Source organism: Mya arenaria, chromosome 13 (genome assembly GCF_026914265.1).
Source record: "Mya arenaria isolate MELC-2E11 chromosome 13, ASM2691426v1".
NCBI lineage: Eukaryota > Metazoa > Mollusca > Bivalvia > Myida > Myidae > Mya > Mya arenaria.
In genome coordinates, this window is record NC_069134.1 from 3,978,600 (window position 1) to 3,999,466 (window position 20,867).

The 20,867-nt window shown below is 39.1% G+C and overlaps 1 protein-coding gene across 7 annotated transcripts in view; it reads right to left on the reverse strand.

The window, feature by feature from the left end:
- The window catches only part of LOC128213570 (dedicator of cytokinesis protein 7-like), a 33,883-nt gene extending 14,182 nt beyond the window's left edge, over nt 1-19,701 (reverse strand). For 2 of the 7 annotated variants that reach the window (XM_052919430.1, XM_052919428.1), the window contains exons 1-30: nt 19,586-19,701; nt 15,907-15,997; nt 15,447-15,628; nt 15,065-15,136; nt 14,400-14,499; nt 11,459-11,674; nt 10,999-11,084; nt 10,759-10,825; nt 10,331-10,480; nt 10,007-10,072; nt 9,622-9,808; nt 8,826-9,028; nt 8,599-8,692; nt 8,170-8,332; nt 7,697-7,814; nt 7,319-7,389; nt 6,987-7,131; nt 6,197-6,298; nt 5,901-5,990; nt 5,466-5,682; nt 5,040-5,195; nt 4,607-4,753; nt 4,218-4,285; nt 3,877-3,972; nt 3,504-3,644; nt 3,125-3,238; nt 2,050-2,369; nt 1,678-1,820; nt 1,413-1,570; nt 1,052-1,228 (exon numbers count right to left, since the gene is read on the reverse strand). In XM_052919430.1, coding sequence (XP_052775390.1) covers nt 1,052-1,228; nt 1,413-1,570; nt 1,678-1,820; nt 2,050-2,369; nt 3,125-3,238; nt 3,504-3,644; nt 3,877-3,972; nt 4,218-4,285; nt 4,607-4,753; nt 5,040-5,195; nt 5,466-5,682; nt 5,901-5,990; nt 6,197-6,298; nt 6,987-7,131; nt 7,319-7,389; nt 7,697-7,814; nt 8,170-8,332; nt 8,599-8,692; nt 8,826-9,028; nt 9,622-9,808; nt 10,007-10,072; nt 10,331-10,480; nt 10,759-10,825; nt 10,999-11,084; nt 11,459-11,674; nt 14,400-14,499; nt 15,065-15,136; nt 15,447-15,628; nt 15,907-15,997; nt 19,586-19,629 — 3,984 coding nt within the window. In that variant the 5' untranslated portion in view covers nt 19,630-19,701. Of the gene's footprint in view, nt 1-1,051; nt 1,229-1,412; nt 1,571-1,677; nt 1,821-2,049; nt 2,370-3,124; nt 3,239-3,503; nt 3,645-3,876; nt 3,973-4,217; nt 4,286-4,606; nt 4,754-5,039; nt 5,196-5,465; nt 5,683-5,900; nt 5,991-6,196; nt 6,299-6,986; nt 7,132-7,318; nt 7,390-7,696; nt 7,815-8,169; nt 8,333-8,598; nt 8,693-8,825; nt 9,029-9,621; nt 9,809-10,006; nt 10,073-10,330; nt 10,481-10,758; nt 10,826-10,998; nt 11,087-11,458; nt 11,675-12,752; nt 12,777-12,958; nt 13,014-13,987; nt 14,059-14,399; nt 14,500-15,064; nt 15,137-15,446; nt 15,629-15,906; nt 15,998-19,585 lie in introns of those variants that run through there. The other 5 variants (XM_052919429.1, XM_052919432.1, XM_052919431.1 and 2 more) reach the window with 5 other exon arrangements.
- Between the last annotated feature and the right edge of the window lie 1,166 nt (nt 19,702-20,867).

The following is a 20,867-nucleotide window of genomic DNA, read 5'->3' on the forward strand; positions in this document are numbered from 1 at the left end:
AGGATCTCTTTCTGAATCAGTCTGCACAATGTATAGTTAATTTGTTTGTTAATACACTCTCCACCACTCTGTAAATGCAAGCCATGGAAAACTGAGGACTTTGAAAACAGAACTGGAATGCTCAAACTCCAACTAATCTTGTTATATATATATCTAAGATAGCAAAACAACTGTATATAGTGTGTTTGTAAATAAAAGAGAAAACAGGACATTGAACAGCAATCGATTCTGGAATCCTCCATTTTCAGGGTGGGATAAAACCTTCCTGCAAAGGTTGCACAAGATTTCAAATTAACTTTGCCTATAATATTGGCAAATATTGCAAAATCTTTTTTTTTAATTTTTAGTTCTTGAATGATTGCTGTTCAATATTAAAAAATAGCATAATGTCAAGAACTACTTGTATATACTATAATCCATATGTGATAGCAGAGTTTCAATATCCAAACTCCAATATTAAGCATGTGCATAATAATGAATGCATTTGGAATGTGGATATAACGGTTCTGTTTTAACTCTACTAGCACATTAAAATTACATGTAGTTATATGACTAATACTAGCAACTACAAAGTCACATTGAACAAGCAGTTAAAATGTTTGGATGCAAAATAATGTATAAACAGTCATTTACTGCAGGAAATCAAAGTTTTAAATGTTAAGGTAAAACCACCTCAAAGTTATTATATGTTTTTTTTATGTCAATAGTGAGCAAACAATTTTGTTTCGTGCAAATTTTAACAATCAAAATGCATGCCAAACAGAATCAAGAACAAAAAACATGACAGTTAAATTTCTACTGCAAAATATAAACATGTTCAGCATGCAAGAGACAAAAGTTTACAATTTAACTTTAACATTTAAGTTTGTCACTTTAGTCTTTGAAACTAGTTATATTTTTCTGGAAAACTATTTGTTAAACTACAACAAAATTGTCAAATAACGGATAATCAACTGAAATTTTCTGGAAAGTGTATATTGCCATAAATTGTCTTCAAGTTGAAAAATATTCTGTAGTCTCTGAAACATTGTATGCCGACACCAGGACCTACCCTATACTCAAAGTTGGAGACGGCATAATAGATGATCTCCAGGATACAGTTGAGGCGGTTGATGGGCATGTCTGTCCACCACGTCCGCAGAACAGACTTGTCCACATTCTTCAACACCCAGGTGAAACAAATCAGCAGGTTACGACTGTCTTCAGCATTTAACTGACATTTACGGATCTGAAACAAATCAACAGGTTAAAACTGTTTGAGGATCTGTGCATGGCCATTCATTCCAGTATTTTCAATGTAAACATTCAGTAAAAACTTGTGGGGTTCATTCTTTAAGGTAGCATAAGAAAAAATGAAAACAAATTCTTCAATTTGCAACAAGCACTGTCTGCCTTCTCAACCCACTGCCTACCTTTGCACTGATGTCACTGTGACTATTATGGCTGTCTGAGAAGCGACCAAACATGTTCTGTCCAGCGATGGCCATGGCAACACGCTGGTTAATGGTGTCCATTTCTTCGTCGTTACGGTAACGTCCCTCAGTGTTAGGGTCATACAGCTGTGGCAGAGCTGGACAGTAGAAAAGAAGAAGTTAAAAGTTTACACATTGAATTTTCAGACATCACCAATACATATTAAGTAGCCAAAGCACCATTTCCATGTGGAAAAACACCTACCCTTGATGACAATGCCTATGAGGGGCAGGTAGAGGGCAGCTAGGCGAGCCTTCATCTCCAGGTCAGTGTAGCGGACGTCTACATCGTGGTTGTGGAGCAAGTACTGAACTACGTTGATTGACTTGTGGTGCAGTGTGGGATTACTGGAAAATATACACAGTATTTGTACTCAAAATGACTTACAAGGATAACAAAATTTGTACAGTTATTTTTTTTTTGGAGGTAAGCAGATAAATAAAACAATAAAGGCATCCATTTGCAAAATTAGTAGCTGTTTTTCAATCGTATATAAAGTCACAACAAGCTATGTTGTAGCTATGGCTTTACTGCAACATTTGAAATATAAGTGAATTAAGTGCTCCTAAGTCCTACTTGGTATCAAGAGCCAATGCAAGGTCTTTCAGAACGAGGCCGACCAGATAGTGTTGTGACTGAAACTCAGGGGTCAGCTCGTAAAACACGCCCTTGTTCGTGATTGTGCTGGTTGAGGTGTACGAAGACTGGGAATCCTGGGACGTAATGCTCGCTATGCTTGGGGTCGGGCTACTGCTGTTAGTGGATGGAGTCAGAGGTGTTCCAAATGGCAGGTTCAGCGTGAAGAAGTGCTCGTGAGCACAAACTATACGCAGGAAGTCCAGGTGAAGCAGACGCAGACTGGTGGCATCTGTCAGTGACTTGATCTTCAGGTTGACCTACATGGTACATAACTCAGCTGAATACACCCATTTATAAAATCTTATTAGGTATCAACATCTTAAACAAAGTTTGCAAAATCCTAATTTTGAGGTAATTTAAGATTAAAACAAGAAACGCCGCAATACGACGAAATCAGGTTTTTAATAATTGACAGAAGAACTTCAGCCTGTGTCTGTTTTTCTATTTTTAGTAACACTGACCTTGACCCTAGGGACCCCAAATGCAATCCATTGAAAGGTATTCATTAACTCTTCCATTATACCAAGTTGTGTAAGGATGTATCAACCCTAACTTAAGTTATTCAGTTTCAACCATTTTTTATTTTTAGTAACAGTGACCTTGAATCTAGGGACCCCAAACGCAATCCCATGAAAGGTCTCCATAAACTCTTCCTATAGACCAAGTTAAGTCAACATATGTCATCCTTTCTATTTTTAGTAACAGTGACCTTGACCTTAACCCTAGGGACCCCAAATGCAATCCCATGAAAGGTCTCCATAAACTCTTCCTATCAACCAAGTTTGGTCAAGATATGTCAACCCTTACTCAAGTTATTCAGTTTCAAATGTGAGTTTGACGCTGCCCGGCCGCCCGCCAGAACAACGACGTGAAAACCTGGTTAAAAACAATAACACTTCCCAATGTATGCTAAATTGAACAGTAAACATTTTGAAAATATAACAATCCAATGGTATAAACTTAAAAAGCAGCATATGATTAGGCTTCTACAAATACGAATGAGAAATGTGACCTCGAGTGTGAAGTGTTTGATTAGCTGAAAGACGAATCCACGGTCCATGTAGGAGAGCAGATCCTGCAGGAAAAAGGCCAGGCTCGTGTTCAGGCTCCGAATCATTGGAGGGTCCTAAAAATGATAGAAATTCAGATTAGACATATACCGATTCATTTTTGCAGTTTTAAAAAGCAACTAATACCTGCGCAAGAAAAGGTGCAGCAGGTTAAAAAAAATGTTTATCTTTACATTTTATGTATATAGTATCTTCTGACCATTGCATTAACTGCAGAATTCCAACATGTATGTAATACAATCATTATAATTATTACTGTTCTTCAACCAATATCAGCCTTTTACATTTAAATAATATCAGCCCTCAACAAGAGCTACTTACCTTGACATATCTTTCTACAATGTCCTTGATAAGCATGTATACGAGGGACTGTACATCATCTATGAAGTGGGATGGGAACCTCATCTGCCGTGGGGCACACAGACTGTCAGTCTTAGACAGGTGCTCAGCCATGCTCTTTATCTGTATTACAGAAGTTAACTTACATAGTGCAAAAGTTCATTAGAGTAATCTCAGTAACAGTTACATATTCCAATATATTATGCATACAAGTTTCATCTTTGTATTTTCAAAATTCTATGCCATCTTCTAAGAACAAAAATTGTATAGGTCAACTGAATCTAAACAAATTGTTGCAAAGAGGCTTTCAAATAGCACCTTACTACATAAAAACATCTGCTGTTATACCACTGACCATGATTTCGAAGAAGAACCAGGCGTTAGCTAGGGCCGTCTCCCGTGTTGTTCCACTCAGCACCACCCACTGTAGGGCAAACTCCTCATGCACCAGCTGGATACAGACAATATGTAAGGATGATTAGGAAGAAATTGAAGATAATTTACATGTATATTGAGGTGACCTTTATTGATGAAATAAGTTAGAAAGCTTTGTAGGAAATCTATTTTGGCAATGTAAAGTATATCAAGGATCATTTATACAACTACAAATAATATTTCCAATAGCACTTTATGTACATCCCTGTATTATAAAACACTTTCTGACACAAATTCTAACAGGATTTGATGATGAATCACCTTTTTATTCCTGGGGCGCCCCACAGCATAAGGGAAGTCATCTGTCCTCATACTGCCTGTCCTGTTGCCTGCAAACATACACAACACAGTGTTATCAAAACGAACAGCTTGCCCATGACCTTGGGGTTGCCCATGACCTTGGGGTTGCCCATGACCTTGGGGGTGCCCATGACCTTGGAGGTGACAACATTATGACCTTGGGAGCCGTGAAACTTAAATACCAGAATCATTGAATCAGCATGTGGTTCAATAGACTGATCCATAAATTATATACACTTCTGCTTTATGGTACCTTTCTGTATGCTTTATATTTTATTGCATTAACAACCACAAAAATGTTCTGAAATCTGCATCAACATTGTTATTGCTTTCTAGCAGTGATTACTAACTGAAGAAGCCAGCCATTTCCGCCTCTGGAGTGGTGGGGGTGGTGAGGTCTGGGTTGCTGGTGGAGCGCTGGTAGCCGCCTGTTCCTATAGGCAGGGTGGACGGGCGACCCATAGTGTTGTATCCGCTACCCACCGACATCTGACTAGCTGCAAAATGGAAAAGAATTGGTCAGCTCTCATCTGCTTGAATAACATTTCACATTATCTATAGTAATACATTTTTACATGCTTCAGCATTTAATCATAGCCACATAAGTTATTGCTTATGCTATCAGAAAGTTGTTGCAACTTCTATTTTACTACCAAAGGTAGGAAATAAATAAAACCAGGCTTGGCAGACTAGCAGTCTAATAGTTATACTTTTGAGTACTGTTCTTTTATTAAACTTAAAGAGAATTATACATGCTGTATATATAACTCTTCAGTAACTTACCTAGACCAGGTCCTGGATGAGGGAGGGTACAGGAGTATTGTATATACGCAGCAAGGACAGAGTTGCGACCATTACTGTCATTCTTGTCCTCCAACATGTCCTGAACCTTCTGAACAATCTGGGCCATCGCATCAAACGCTGGCTGGCCCGTGTTCACTGTATAAAGAGGTTATAGAGTAAGATATTAGATAAAAGATGAGGGATAGAAAATACAGGCAAAACACCAACTTAAATGTGTAATATGAACCATGAGAGAAATTTATGTGATTGAAGTTGGATGGATTTAGCCACTAGTTTTCTAAGTACCTGCTATCTGATTTAATCCATTACCAATCCAAAATTATTGGTCTGGAAAGTTTGCATTAACCTTCAAAACTTTCATGAGAGTACAAACGTGATGTGATTTAACTTGTAACCCCTTGTTACCAATCTGACCGCTGATGATTGGAGGTCTGATCATGAGGAGGATGAGCTTGTCAAGGATGAGCGAGAGGAACTGTACAAGGTTCTCTCCCCTGGCATGGATCAGCTGAGCTAGGGATTGCTTCAGCTCACTCTCAAACTGGGCCTCAGACTTGCGGGCAGGCAGCTTCTGCTCCTGGGCCATTCGACAGAGTGACAGGAACCGGTCTAGCCTCTCATCCTGACACAGGAAACAGTGGAATACTCAAAGAGTTTGGATTTATTTACAAGGGCATTAACTGAAACTGCAATAAGTCACAAGCAATCAAAAAAGCTTAAACATTTCACATTTCTAATGTCAGTTTTATGCTTATCTATATCCACATGGGATGTATTTATGATTTATGCCTGGTGAAGAGAAGGCTAGATGCGAAAGGGGATAGTTTGGGACAAGTTTACCTGTGTGTGTATAGTGGAGACAGCTTGTAGCTGGACATGGAACACTCCCTTATGGTTATCAACCCACTTCATACCAGGAAGGGTGTGGATCTAATTACAAATGTAAAATAGTACACTTAATGTGAGGACATACTGCTAGCATGCTTAAGAATTAATTTTCTTGCACAGATCTTTCCGTGTGTTATATCAAATATAAGACTTGATAGAACAAAATTATTACTTGTACAATTGAGATCCTAGATGACATAACATTCATTGTTGAAATAGAAAGGAGGACAGCTAGGATGATTTCTTACATCTGGAAAGAGCATTGAGTAGTTTTGTGGGAGTCTCTCCACGGAAACAGGCAGGTACATGTCTCCCATATTCAGTCTCCCTTCCTTCAACAGAGGCAGCCACTGGAAACAATATACACAAACATCAAAGACAGCATGAGTCATCAACAGTTGAACAAAATAAGCTGCCAGATAAATTTCTTTGAAAGAAAAAGAACAGGGCATATGGCTGTCACACCCTTTCATGCAATATAAGCAATTACTTTTTCAATCAAATTTATTATAATTATTTGCGTAAGGAAAAGTTCCTACATGTAGTTTCCCACCGCTGTTTCCAAGACATTCAGGCAACTTGGTCACATGTCTACATCTTGCAAGAATTCTATGAAAGTGTCTTAATCTCACATCATTTCTTTCCTTTCCTTACAAAATAGAACAGGAGCAGTTGCTCAAGAAAATTTCACTAGAATTATGTTCCAATATCTTTGAAAAATTCTCATTTTTTAATCAAGTTTATTCAACCACGTCCACACAATAATCATTATTATAATGAACTTGTAGGTATTGCTTTAAAAAGCTCATTGTACAAGTCATGCAATCAAAATTAACAGCATGATGAACAATGAGTTTGACAGCTCTTTCCTTTCATATTGGTTATATGAGCCAATGCGCTTACTTCACATCCAACCAGTGTCTCTACCAGTGCTACCAGTGTTGGTTTGCACTTCTTTGCCTGGCAGCTTATGTTGAAGAACATCATCAACAATCAGATAGAGAAGGAAAATGATAAATTACTTGTAATAGCCCTTACCGCATATCCCACGGGAGTCTCTACAGGTGTGGGTTCTCCCTTTTTTGCCTGGCAGCTAATATGGTAGAATGTGAACAGTATGTGGTGTGCCTCTGTGATGGAGCCAGGCAGCCGAATCTTCACCTCCTCGTAGAAGTCCGGCGACCTGGGGAAAGAAGGGGTTAGTGGGGTAATGAACAGAGGATACAACAGTAGTCTTTACTAGGTTTAAGTATAAAATATACACAACTGTATGGCATCAGCTGAAATTTATGACTGCATACGCCTTGAAACAAATTATTGTATGTCACTGGCAAAAACACAATGACAACCATGCCAAATCATAAACTTACTTGTTATGATAAGTAACAGATGTATAGGCCTCCTTTGACATCTCTGGGCAACTGGACTTCCCAAATATGGCCTGAAAACAAAACAGAATACAAAATTAACAAGTCATGATCATTATCAGAAACAATTCTACTCTCCATGGAATATTATTGTATCATATGATCTACAATCTAGAATTCAGCAAATCAGATCAGTCATGTGTTGGGAGAGAACCCAAAATTGATACGGATCATCTACTGACCATGACCAATGTAGAAGACTCCACAGTGACATGGATGCTGCTGCCAGACAAAGCAATCCCTTGTGTCAGCTTTGCTTCACCACTGCTCATGCAACTGCATTTATCAAACAAAACTACAGACACAATGGTTTTAACTTACAGGAATGGCACAGCCCTCATCCTCTCCACACATCAGCTGCACCTTGACCGCAATGTTCCGGGCAGAACCCTGCCGGTTGGCAAAGTTCAGGCTACTTGGGCACACATATAGCAGGTTCCTGAAGAAAAGTCAAAGGGCTCAAGATTGATACTGTTAAGTTAAACTTAAGTACAACTTTAAAGAATGAAAACCATATATTCCCATTTCAATGTTCTACTCCAGAAATAAAGATGAGAACTCAGTGTAAATGAATCTTAAACACAGAAATAAAATATTGGAAATATGAAAAGAGCATCAACTGGCCATTATTTATCATTGGCAAACAAATAATTTCAGGTATTAAAACTGATATCAAACATTTAAGTCACGCTGAGCACACAAAATAACCAGCATTAACATCAGAAAAGAAGTAGCCATTAATTCTAACAAATCCCTGCACTGCCTGTTCTGTACATATAAGGCAGCCATAATACCTGTAGGTGGTAGCCATGGAGAAGACCTCATGTGTGGGGAACTCCAGCACTTCCTTTATTGGCTTGTTGCGGTCCTCCGGATACGGCTCCACCTTCCACAGGTCAGAGGTCAATACTTGGCGGGGCTCCTCAGGGCAGGGGGAGATATCAAGCTTCAGGCTTCCTGTATAATAGACAATAACAGAGAATGCATATAGGGCTCCACCAGCCACAGGTTTGTGGTCAATACCTGCCATGTCTCCTCCGCAAATACAGAGATATCCAGCTTCAGACCTAGATAATACAGACTTCATCATATTTCATATGGATGGGCATGGCAGGTGGTTAAGCCTTGATAGTTCTCTAAGTCTCAGTACAATAATCAAATAGGCATCATGAGTTTGAAAACTTGACATTAAAGCTATATTTAATTTAATGTTGTTTTTGTACCTGGGATACATTTGACCCTCTTGAGGACGTTGGATGGTCGTTTGATGTCAATCAGGTACTTATACAGGTCCTCATCACTTAACTTGTCTCCTTCCTGCAGAAAAACACACATGGAAGATGATCATTTTTCAAGAACAATTCATAAGTAAGTACATGCCTTTGGAATAGTTACAAAACAACCGTCTTACAAGGGAAGGTTTTCACCAATAGCTTTAACCAATCCTGACCTGCTTGAAGAAGCTGGAGACTGTGAGGGTGACGGGCCGGAAGTTGCCAAGATTGCTGCCATAGTCTTCTGGTGACCAGCTACGGCGCTTCTCATACCCAGACCTCCCACGCTCCGTGCTGTACGCTCGACTTGCCAATATGTCATCCTTTGGACGCTTCCGGAAACTGTCATACTGACCAGGGGGCAAGCCACTCCTTCGATCTGATTGACACATTTTATTGTTTTAATATAAAGGTAGCAATAAATAAACTGTCAAGATAAGTTAATGAAATTAATACTTTAAACTGGACTCCTTTAGGTACAGTCAAAACCCGTTATGACAAAGTTGACTGCACAAAAATACTAAGATATAACAAACATTCAAAAAATCTGAATTCATAAATATACAACTTAAAATATTTCCACCAAACTATCGCTTTTATAAAGTTTATAATTTTGACATTCACGCCAATTTAGTGACGTGCTGCAAATCATCATTGCTAATTTCCATCCGACTTGCATTTTGACATAAGAGATTAAAAGAATGTCAGAAATTGGACCGTACGCACTGAAATATCACTTCCATATAGAGAAAATTTGATTCAATTTTCTTTTACATAAACAGTATTGTTTTACCAAAAAAACGGGATTACATAAAAAGTTGATATAACAGAAAAAATCGACATGTGGTATTTTAACATACATTGTTCAAGGAAATACCAAATGATAAATAAAGATTTTTGAAGGATGCAACATGTTTTTTTATAATATATATATCAGTTTTCAAATTCCTTCATAAGAAGCATTTTCCATACCCAGACTGGCTGCCCGGGTCATTTCCGACTCAGACCGGATGGAGTCGACCGAGGTTTCCCTCTCATGGCTGTGAGCCCCGTTTACAATGTTCATCAGGTATATGGCTGTCCAGGCAAACGGCATTCGGTACTTGCCCAGTCGCTCACAGAACTGGGCGGCATTGGACCGATACTTTTCCTCCTTGTTCTGAATAAGTGGATTTAATTTGATCTGAGTTAGAATTTTAGAATATTAAATGAATTGTGAATATTTTTTAATGCTAGCAATTTCAGCAGAAAAAGAAATTTATTTTCCATATTTCAGCATTTGAAAGTAAGTTTAGTTACAACAACTGTGCTTCAAAAAGATTAAATTAGTACACAATTTTGGAATCCTTGCACTCACCTTCTCTTCTTTAATGTATGGATCGGCACACTCTGATATGTCTCCTTGTTGTAGGACCTTCTCCAGCTGAAACATATCATTGACATGACATTGTAATGACAGAAAGCTATACCAAAATGAAAGAGAAAAACAATAAGAAAGAATTGTTGTCATAATATATGTAGTAAATTCTGAAGGTCAACCACTCAAATATGCCAGCCAATGATCTATTCAAACATTACAATTGTTAAACTCACACATCCTGTAGACTGGAGAAATAAATATCAAGATTATTGAAATCTGTTTCTGTTCTAATTCAGGGCAGGAATACGTTCACAGCCTTACCTTAACCACCAGGAAGACATCAGGGGATGGATAGGTGATGCTGAAGATGGCGGCCTTGCTCGTTGTGGACGGGTCAGAGAACGGCAAGTGCATGCTCACCATACGACGCATACTATCAGAGTTCATGTCAAAGTAAAAATTCTCTGATATCTGAAGTCACAATTGTATATCTGTCCTCAGTAATCACTTACTAGTTACTGCATTCATACTAAATTGTATAACAAAATCCTGTGCTTTGCAATCTAAGAGTCTATATTTTTAAGTAACTCTTTAAGAATTACATATTATGCAAATTATTGAAAAACAAAAATAGTGAGCTTAGCTTAATCCGGTTATAAGAGACTTAAGAAGTTTCGAGAAATTGGGGCCAGAACTTCTGGAATGGAATTTAGCAATGATATAGTGTGTAATAATAGACACCATTTTACCTTTTTCCTCTCTTTCGCATCATACAAGGCCATTGAGGCAAATATAGGCTCCACTTCCAGCTCCAGTCTGTAATAAAATTCAAGAACTCCAGAAGGTTTTCACTGCATGTAACAAACTTACATGACTCTGTTTAGAATTGGAAACATGTTATTATACTAAAATTAGTGAAATAACCTGTGCTTTTTATCAAGCATTATATAAACATACAAAACTGAGATAGAAACATAAGAGCTTCATACTTGAGTTGGAGACACTTGACAATGATGCGATGCCCGAAGTGCTCCGTTGGGGCCATCACAAACGCACGCTTCTCTATCTGCTCCTCCTGCACAAAAAGGGAAACAGTGAGAAAGATTGGAAATAAATAGTCACATATCCTTAAAAAAAACCGTTACTGTTGACTGCTCAGGAAACAGATTAGAAATAGAAAATTATACCAGCATTCAGCTGTCTCACAATCCAGCTGAAACAAATAAGTAAATGTAGATGATACCCACCTTGATTGACATATATAAAAGACTGGATTGCCCTGAGGAAAAGTGCATATTGGAAATTTCAATGGGCATCTCATAAATACATATCAGTTTCATCATGCTTAAATACGACTTTATGTAAAGGCTCAAAGATATCATTTGACAAGATTTCTTATAATGCTAGCTGTTTTGAAGCTTGGTAGATTTAAAAAGTACAACACAGTACCTCCTCCTGTTGAGGATACAAAGAGAAGAGTGTGTCCTGGCGGTTCTGTTGTCGCTGTATCTCATTGTTGCGGTCCACCTCCTCGTGCGTTACACGGTCAAACAGGTTGGGTAGCTGGGCATCGGCCTGCGACTGCTTCAGGTCAAATATGCTGCTGGCCCAACTCCCACGTGGGGTCTCACTCATGTGGATGGACTGACGCTTGTTTGGTGGGTCCTTACAGATGTATAAAATAAATATACAATGAGCATATACTTTAAATTAAAATGAAAACTTATTTCCTTTCACAAAAGAAGCTTTAAAAGAACTTCATGAAACCAGTTAATATGAAAAAAGGAGATAAGTACTTGCTTAACAATACCTGTAGATGCACCTGCATCTGTAAAGCACCTGTACCTGTAAAGCACCAGTACCTGTAACACACCTATACCTGTAAAGCACCTTTACATGCACCTGTACCTGTCAATCACCTGTTCCTGTACCTGTAAAGCACCTGTACCTGTAAAGCACCTATACATGCACATGTACCTGTGAAGCACCTGAACGTGCACCTGTACCTGTAAAGCACCTATACATGCACATGCACCTGTATGTGTCAAGCACCTGTACATGCACCTGTACCTGTAAAGCACCTGTACATGCACCTGTACCTGTAAAGCACCTGTACATGCACCTGTACCTGTCGAGCACCTGTACGTGCACCTGTACCTGTAAAGCACTTGTACCAGTCAAGCAACTGTACCTGTAGCACCTGTACCTGTCAAGCGCCTGTACCTGTCAAGAACCTGTACCTATCAATCACTTGTACATGTAAAGCACCTGTACCTGTTAAGCACATTTTCATGCACCTGTACCTGTCAAGCACCTGTACCTGTAAAGCACCTGTATCTGTCAAGCACCTGTACATGCACCTATACCTGTAAAGCGACTGTAAATGCACTTTAATCGCAGCTAGCTGTACAGGTGAAACTTGTCTGTCATAAAGTCGATGCGCAACCGAATACTCAATGACTATAGCATAAAATTCTTCCTCTAGTGATTTCTAGCCCATGTATAGTGATTTCTAGCCCATGTTTATCTAATTCATTTCACCCACACACCCCTATTCATATCTGTATGAAGTATTCATTAATTTTACTTGTGTCCTGGATGTAAACTTTAACCTATAAACATGCACAAAGAACAAACCACCTTGTGCTGGTTCGCAGTGTTATCCATGTCTACCTCATACTTCTGCTGTACCAGGCACTCCCGGTCTGTCACATGCTATACACCACAGTGAGTATACACATACCTTGTCCTGGTCAGTGGTGTCATCCATGTCTACCTTATAATCCTGCAGTACCAGGCACTCCCAGTCCGTCACATGCTATACAGCACAGTGAGTATACACAAACCTTGTCCTGGTCAGTGGTGTAATCCACGTCCACCTCATACTCCTGCTGTACCAGGCACTCCCCGTCTGTCACATGCTATACACCACAGTGAGTATACACAAACCTTGTCCTGGTCAGTGGTGTCATCCATGTCCACCTCATACTCCTGCTGTACCAGGCACTCCCAGTCTGTCACATGCTATACAGCACAGGGAGTATACACAAACCTTGTCCTGGTCAGTGGTGTCATCCATGTCTACCTCATAATCCTGCTGTACCAGGCACTCCCGGTCCGTCACATGCTATACAGCACAGTGAGTATACACAAACCTTGTCCTGGTCAGTAGTGTAATCCATGTCCACCTCATACTCCTGCTGTACCAGGCACTCCCAGTCCGTCACATCCTATACAGCACAGTGAGTATACACAAACCTTGTCCTGGTCAGTGGTGTCATCCATGTCTACCTCATACTCCTGCTGTACCAGGCACTCCCAGTCTGTCACATGCTATACAGCACAGGGAGTATACACAAACCTTGTCCTGGTCAGTGGTGTCATCCATGTCCACCTCATACTCCTGCTGTACCAGGCACTCCCTGTCCGTCACATCCTATACAGCACAGTGAGTATACACAAACCTTGTCCTGGTCAGTGGTGTAATCCATGTCTACCTCATAATCCTGCAGTACCAGGCACTCCCATTCTGTCCATGCTATACACCACAGTGAGTATACACATACCTTGTGCTGGTCAGTGGTGTAATCCATGTCTACCTCATACTCCTGCAGTACCAGGCACTCCCGGTCCGTCACATGCTATACAGCACAGTGAGTATACACAAACCTTGTCCTGGTCAGTGGTGTCATCCATGTCCACCTCATACTCCTGCTGTACCAGGCACTCCCCGTCTGTCACATGCTATACAGCACAGGGAGTATACACAAACCTTGTCCTGGTCAGTGGTGTAATCCATGTCTACCTCATAATCCTGCTGTACCAGGCACTCCCCGTCCGTCACATGCTATACAGCACAGTGAGTATACACATACCTTGTCCTGGTCAGTGGTGTCATCCATGTCCACCTCATACTCCTGCTGTACCGGGCACTCCCGGTATGTCACATGCTATACAGCACAGTGAGTATACACATACCTTGTCCTGGTCAGTGGTGTCATCCATGTCCACCTCATACTCCTGCTGTACCAGGCACTCCCGGTCCGTCACATGCTATACAGCACAGTGAGTATACACATACCTTGTCCTGGTCAGTGGTGTCATCCATGTCCACCTCATACTCCTGCTGTACCGGGCACTCCCGGTATGTCACATGCTATACAGCACAGTGAGTATACACATACCTTGTCCTGGTCAGTGGTGTCATCCATGTCCACCTCATACTCCTGCTGTACCGGGCACTCCCGGTCAGTCACATGCTATACAGCACAGTGAGTATACACATACCTTGTCCTGGTCAGTGGTGTAATCCATGTCTACCTCATAATCCTGCAGTACCAGGCACTCCCGGTCTGTCACATGCTATACAGCACAGTGAGTATACACATACCTTGTCCTGGTCAGTGGTGTCATCCATGTCCACCTCATACTCCTGCTGTACCAGGCACTCCCGGTCCGTCACATGCTTGCCATTTGTGTACTGTTGGTATCTGAAACACACATATGCATTAGGTTTAAAATTAAAAAATGATCTTTTATTACAAGAGCTGTAACAGTCACTTAACAAATGCCCCCCATTGGGACTTGTCAGACGGACAGCCATTAATAGAGCATAAAGAGATATTTGTAAAACATCTTTGCCCCCCATACGGCAGCCAATTAGTCATTTCCCATTGAATGTCTGTGGGGTAATTTAAGGTCATGACCAACCACTTCACCAAATTCTCTTCATATTGATTAGAAACAGCTTTCAATGTCAGTGTGGCCCTAAATTTTGATCTGCTGATCTGAAAATCAATAGGGGTCTTCTGCAGGTCATGACTAACCTTTGTACCAAGTGTGAGGACCTAAGGCCTAAGCATACTCTAGTGATCATTCAGACTGTGTTTGGTCTACTGCCAACTTAACATGTGCAAAGCCATATACCCCCGCTTCTTTTATGTCTTTGTGCTAATATTTCACACAAATTAAACATATGAAAGTTTTTAGAGATGGCATAATGGAATAAGGTAAACTCCCACTTAAACTGAACTATGGTCTCATAGTCCGATTTACCTGCGGCTGACTATGGTGTAATCTGCTGTGTATCTTCTGACACAGTCAAACACATGTGGGTCAACATCACTCCTGAAAATGTAGCAATTAAAGTGAAATAAATTTTCAAATATAGCAAAACAGCATGACTTATTTAATAAAAAAAACAAAATTTGTTTTATTTATACATTAGCACACTTTTTTTGTTTACTTTCACTTATAAGTAGGTTATATGAAGTCTAAACATTTCAAATTTAAATCTTTAATTTGGAAGTTTTTAACAAAGATGTACGATAGCTAATGGATATTGCCTAATTCCTAAGGACTGCATTTGGAAATTTTGGTTTCTGGGAGTAATGAACATCCAAACTTCTTTTCAGTATGGCTTCATAAGAGTATATACCCGATTTCTGGCACAATATGTGTGACAGTTCTGCAACGTTTGGGAAGTGAGAGAACCTCGATGTCATCATCGTCAGGGTAGAGGAGGCGGTCACGGTAGGGATCCCTGTCAACCAATGACTGGTTCTGTACTACAAACTCCTCAAAGTCCGGGGGCTCTGACACGTCAACACTGCCTGACAGCTGCAGGAATAGACCCATTCTTATAGTTTATCTTACCGTATTTGAAGTAAGCCTTTCAATCAAGATTTACTGAATAGTCTCAAAATCAGAGTAAAGGGATTGAAAGATAGCAATAAATGTTTTTGTAGTATTGTAAATAATGATCTTAAGCCATTTAAGTTTAATTAAATTTCTAAGGGTTGTCTACTTTATAATACTGGTACCGGTACTTATAATTAACCCTAAAACTTACCAATGGTTTTAGAGCAACTGATCAATTAAATTGTCTGTTTGCCTACCTCTGTTAAATTCACTCCACTAACACTGCGAGGTAAATCATTGTAAATGGTAGATGATATCTGCTTTCTCACTTCTGCTGCATTTCCTTGTCTGAAAAATGGTGATAATATGTAATTTTTAAAATGCTTACAGCTTATTTCCGATGTAATTTTAACATAAATAAGTCACATAACCCCTTTAAAAAGTAGAACACAGCTTATGAGATATTGACTTGACTCCTCTTGTTTTCTAAACACAACCCCATAGGGTGGTCTCCAGAAATATGTATGTGTTTATATAGTGAGAATATAGAAATTTAGGTTATTGATTGAAAACACAATTTCTTAGACTAACAGTAGCATTAGCTATGTATAAAGACTAAAACACTTCTAAAAACAGTTTTATATTATGAAAACTATTCATATAATTATATTTCGATAAAAATAATTTTTTTGATCCTTTACCCTTCTACTTTTACTTCGTTACTGCCTAGGCCATACGAGCATCGCAGGCAAGTGACGCCATAAAAGCATTAAAAGCCTTAGATCAGTAAGGCATATTAACAATTATAACAATTTTAAAGTCTGTATTGCTTAGGCTGTGTACGTCTGCAGCGCTGCCCTAAAGTCGTCTAAAGAGGTGATCGGCACCAGGTCTGGAGGAAGGGAGTTCCAGACTCTTATGGTCCGGAACAGGAAGCTGTTTCTGTACTGTTCGTAGTTGGCCCTGAGTTCAATGTAGGCTTTGTTATGTCTCCTAGTACCATGGTAATGAGCTGGAGTAGCATAGTTCGGTATTTCAACAGGAGAAAGTGTATTTACTGCTTTACGAGTAGTTCCAAGTGACAAATCAGGCGCCTTGCGTTGCGACCATTAAGGGATTAAATATATCCCGCTTAACGGATTGGTCCCAGACTGGAGAGGAGTATTTAAGATGAGGTCGAACTAAAGAGTTGATGCTTTTTCTTCACAAGTTTCTTGGTTGCAGTTATAAATATGTCTCCTCAGTAGGTTGAGTATCTTTTACCTTTTGCTGTGATGTTGCCAATATGAGTTTTCCAGGTTAAATCTGATGTTAATTTGACCCAGAGGTATTGATGACTTAGAACTCTCTGGGGATACTGATGGAGTACTGCGTATCGATGTAGTTTCCTTTTCTGCTATTTTTGAGGAGGTGACACATTGATGCGTTGATTTTCGTTAACCATGTATTTGACCAGTCTACAAGTGAATCTAAATGTTGTTGGAGCTGTATCTGGTCTTTTACGTTGTTGATACAACTAAAAGAGCTGTCACAGGGCTCTTTACAAAAGACAGTCATCAGTGAATAGCTTGATCCTAGTTGTTGGTGAGAACTTGTAGGCAATGTCGTTGATTTAAATAGCAAAAACATCAGGGGACCTAGCACCGTTCCTTGAGGGACTCTGGAGAGGACTGGTGAATCTGTGGAGGTAGAGCCATCAAGGACCACATGTATAGTAGATGGCGATAGGCCACGGTGTCGAAGGCCTTACTGAAGTCCCGTATTAGAAGGTCTGTGGTCTGCCTCTGGTCAAGGCATTGTTTCAATGTTTGGTGTTTATGGAAAATACAACTAAATTTTTTATTCCATTTATTCAACTACATATATACACCAAAAATGCAGCAAGACAACTGTGTGCCTAGCAGTATAACAGTATAATTAAACTCTTGAGGCAGGAGTATCATATTACTTAAGCTTAACGTTTAATATCAGAACAGTCATTTGGATAGATCTTCTGTATTTACATGGGTGAAAGTTGTAAATTTTGAAAAACCTGAAATATGTTGCTGGGGTCCTGGGGGCCGCAGGGCCCCCGGTGGGTCCAGGGCAAAGCCCTGGCAGGGGGTCATGGGGGCCGGAGGCCCCCGGAAGCTCCTGAGATTTAAGAATTTTAAGGGAATAAAATGCCATTCCAGAGTATAAATTGACTATGAAATGAAATTGAAGCCTGACCTAAATTACTTTAATGTATGGCTTAATAATATTTTCTACACTATTAAAAAGAAAAAAATACTAATATAATAAAATGATACCATTAATGAATTTTATGCCTAAACTGATTCGTTTGGTATGAAATGTATCAACAGTCACAAAAATGTATAAGGTAGAATTTCTTCATTTATTTATAATAATTAAGATTTGGACCAAAAAAACCATATAATATTTCAAACTGATGCTTTTGTCAACACTCTTTTAACCACCATTAATCAACCAAGTTTGATTCTTTTCCATTTATATTCTGACTGTTGCTACCATTTTCATTTTTTCATTTCCTTTTAAGCACCGTCTGTTTGGCCAGTCTGTGTAATTTTGCAACCCTTTTTGCTTTTTCAGTTTTGAGAAGCTGCAGGGAAGATTCCCAAATGATTGGTTTTTACACATCATTTCATCGCCAAATGATTACGCCCCGCAGAGTGATTTCCCCATCTATCACCGTTTTTGTCAACCTCAGACAAACATTCCCACCTCCACTTTTTTTACTGCCTTTTCTAAGTCCTTCGTATTATAACCCGCTAGCAGAACAATTTTGTTTGATAAACAATCGTCTGCATCGAATGACAGTTGCTAATAATAACAATGTCGGCCATCTTTATGTGCAGTCCTTAAGTGATAAAAGACACGCTATTTCATTGGAGGGCAAAATCGAGTAAGCCAATCAAAAGTATCCTTTCACACGAATGACGTATAGGGTTTTCCTCGACCTCGTTTGCCGGAATTAAGATTTGGCGATTCCCGATGAAAGAGGATCGCACACCGAGTCTGTTTGGCCGTAATCGAACAAAAAGATCGGCTATCTCCGTAAATGAAATATAAACGCGTACTTGCTCAAGTGGGCACCTGCTGGATCGCAAAAATGGAGGTTGTGAAATCGAACTTATTGTTGACCTCTGCAAAATATGATCGAAATTCGGAGGAGGAGTTGGGTCATTCCCCCTAACCCCCCTCTGAAAATCTCAACGGATTTACACGATTTGGAAAAACAACCCCTCTGGATCAGGAAAAACCGGAAAATCCGGCATATGCCGGAAAACTTTCACCCATGTATTTAGAAGCTGGATTTCGCAGGCATATTTGGCTCTAAATCCATGTTGAAAACTGACTGAAATGTTTTTGTGATCTAGGTGGTTCATAATTTGTCTCAAGACAATATGCTCCGTGGTTTTAAATAATATACAGGTCAATGAAACTGGTTGATAATTAGCTGGGCTGGTATTGTTGCCTTTCTTATAAACAGCTGTTATATTAGCCTGTTGCTGATCAGTAAGGACTTTGCCAGTATTGTAAGATGATTTTTAGTGTGGGTGCCACTTCTGCAGCAACTTGATGATACATGTTGGTAAGAGGTCTGTGCCTGCTGCTTTAGATGGTTGTGAGTAAGAAGAACCCATATATAATGTATAGGCATCTGATCCTGTGCACATATATAAGGTGAAAAAAGCTATACATAATAAACAGCAGGCCTGATGCCATATTAGTCATTCTAAAATGCCGTCCAGGCTAAAAAAAGCCTGGACGGCATTTTAGAATGACTAGGCTAACCATCATTAAAAAAAAGCCTGGACGGCATTTTAGAATGACTAGATGCCATATATGGGTTAGGTATCTATTAGTCATTGTTTAAAAGCTGGATAAAAAACATGCATAAACATGTGTGTGTAAATGAATGGTCTGTCATACTTATTTAATTTTTGTGCAAAAGCTCTTTGTCCACTTCCAGACATTCCGAAATAGGTAAATAATATTCTGTTTAGAGCAAAATCATTTCCGGTTTTTTGCTTGCTTTTGATGATCGGCTACACACAACTATCCAAAATGGCAGCAGTCAATAGTTTATAAAAATACACAACTACATTACTCTTTTCAGAAGTCACATTTAATTGTAATAATTAAGGGACAACACATTAGCATACATTGTATTTCAGGTCACTAAATTGTAAACATGCATATTTATTTACGATAAATGCCAACTGGAAATAATTCTAATGAGAGGTTTATTTGTATATTTGGTTATCCATTTCCATTTGACGCGGCTAGCACATTTTCCTTGACCAACACGCACCCAAATTTTTTTCGCCAAGTTTTTCCGAAAAAGGCATTATCTCAGATACGCAACAACATGATCAATTGACTATACTCTGTCATTGAAACATTTCGAAATGAACCAAACCTAGTAGAGAATAGGCAGTGTAAAATTTCGAATATGTCGTCACTTCAAACTTGTTAATGAAAATTTATTTTAAGGTTAAAAATTAATTACAGACATGGCGGGCTCAAACACTTACCCCTGAAACTACCAGAATGTTTTGGTTGGTAAATCGCAATTAATGTGCTAAGATTATTCAACTGCACACGTGTGTGTTGTCACAAGTTTCCAAGTTCAACATTTAAAATCTCCAGGAACTGGTGACGCCATTACAAATGACTTAAATTAAGGCAACATTATATCTGGGACTTAGATTCATCACACTCCCAGATTATACCTGAAAACAATGTAATTCAATGGCAGATAATACTTTTTGTTCAACAAGTTTTAATATAACTTGATTGATAATGCTGCTAAGGCCATTCATTGTTCTTCAATTCCACTAACATCTCCAAAATACTGGGAAGGTAGATCTATAGGCATAAGTTTTTTTTCTATTTATTTTTTTGAGAACCGGGATTCTGTACCAAACCGTGCTATATCAGGATATATAATTATTTTAGGAACTTTTAAACACAAAATGGTCAAATTTTAACATGTTCACTAAGAAAATACACATCTTTTAGGAAATTACGGAAAAAACACACTCTACGGACAATAAGTGAAGGAAAATATAGGATCGATCGGGTCAGTTGAAAAAATAAAATAAAAATACTAATCTATGCGAGAACTCCTTTAAACACATACATGCGAAAATGATAAAACACTCTGCTCGTTTTTGATATGCTGATGTTTTTTTACAAATGTTTTGCTCAT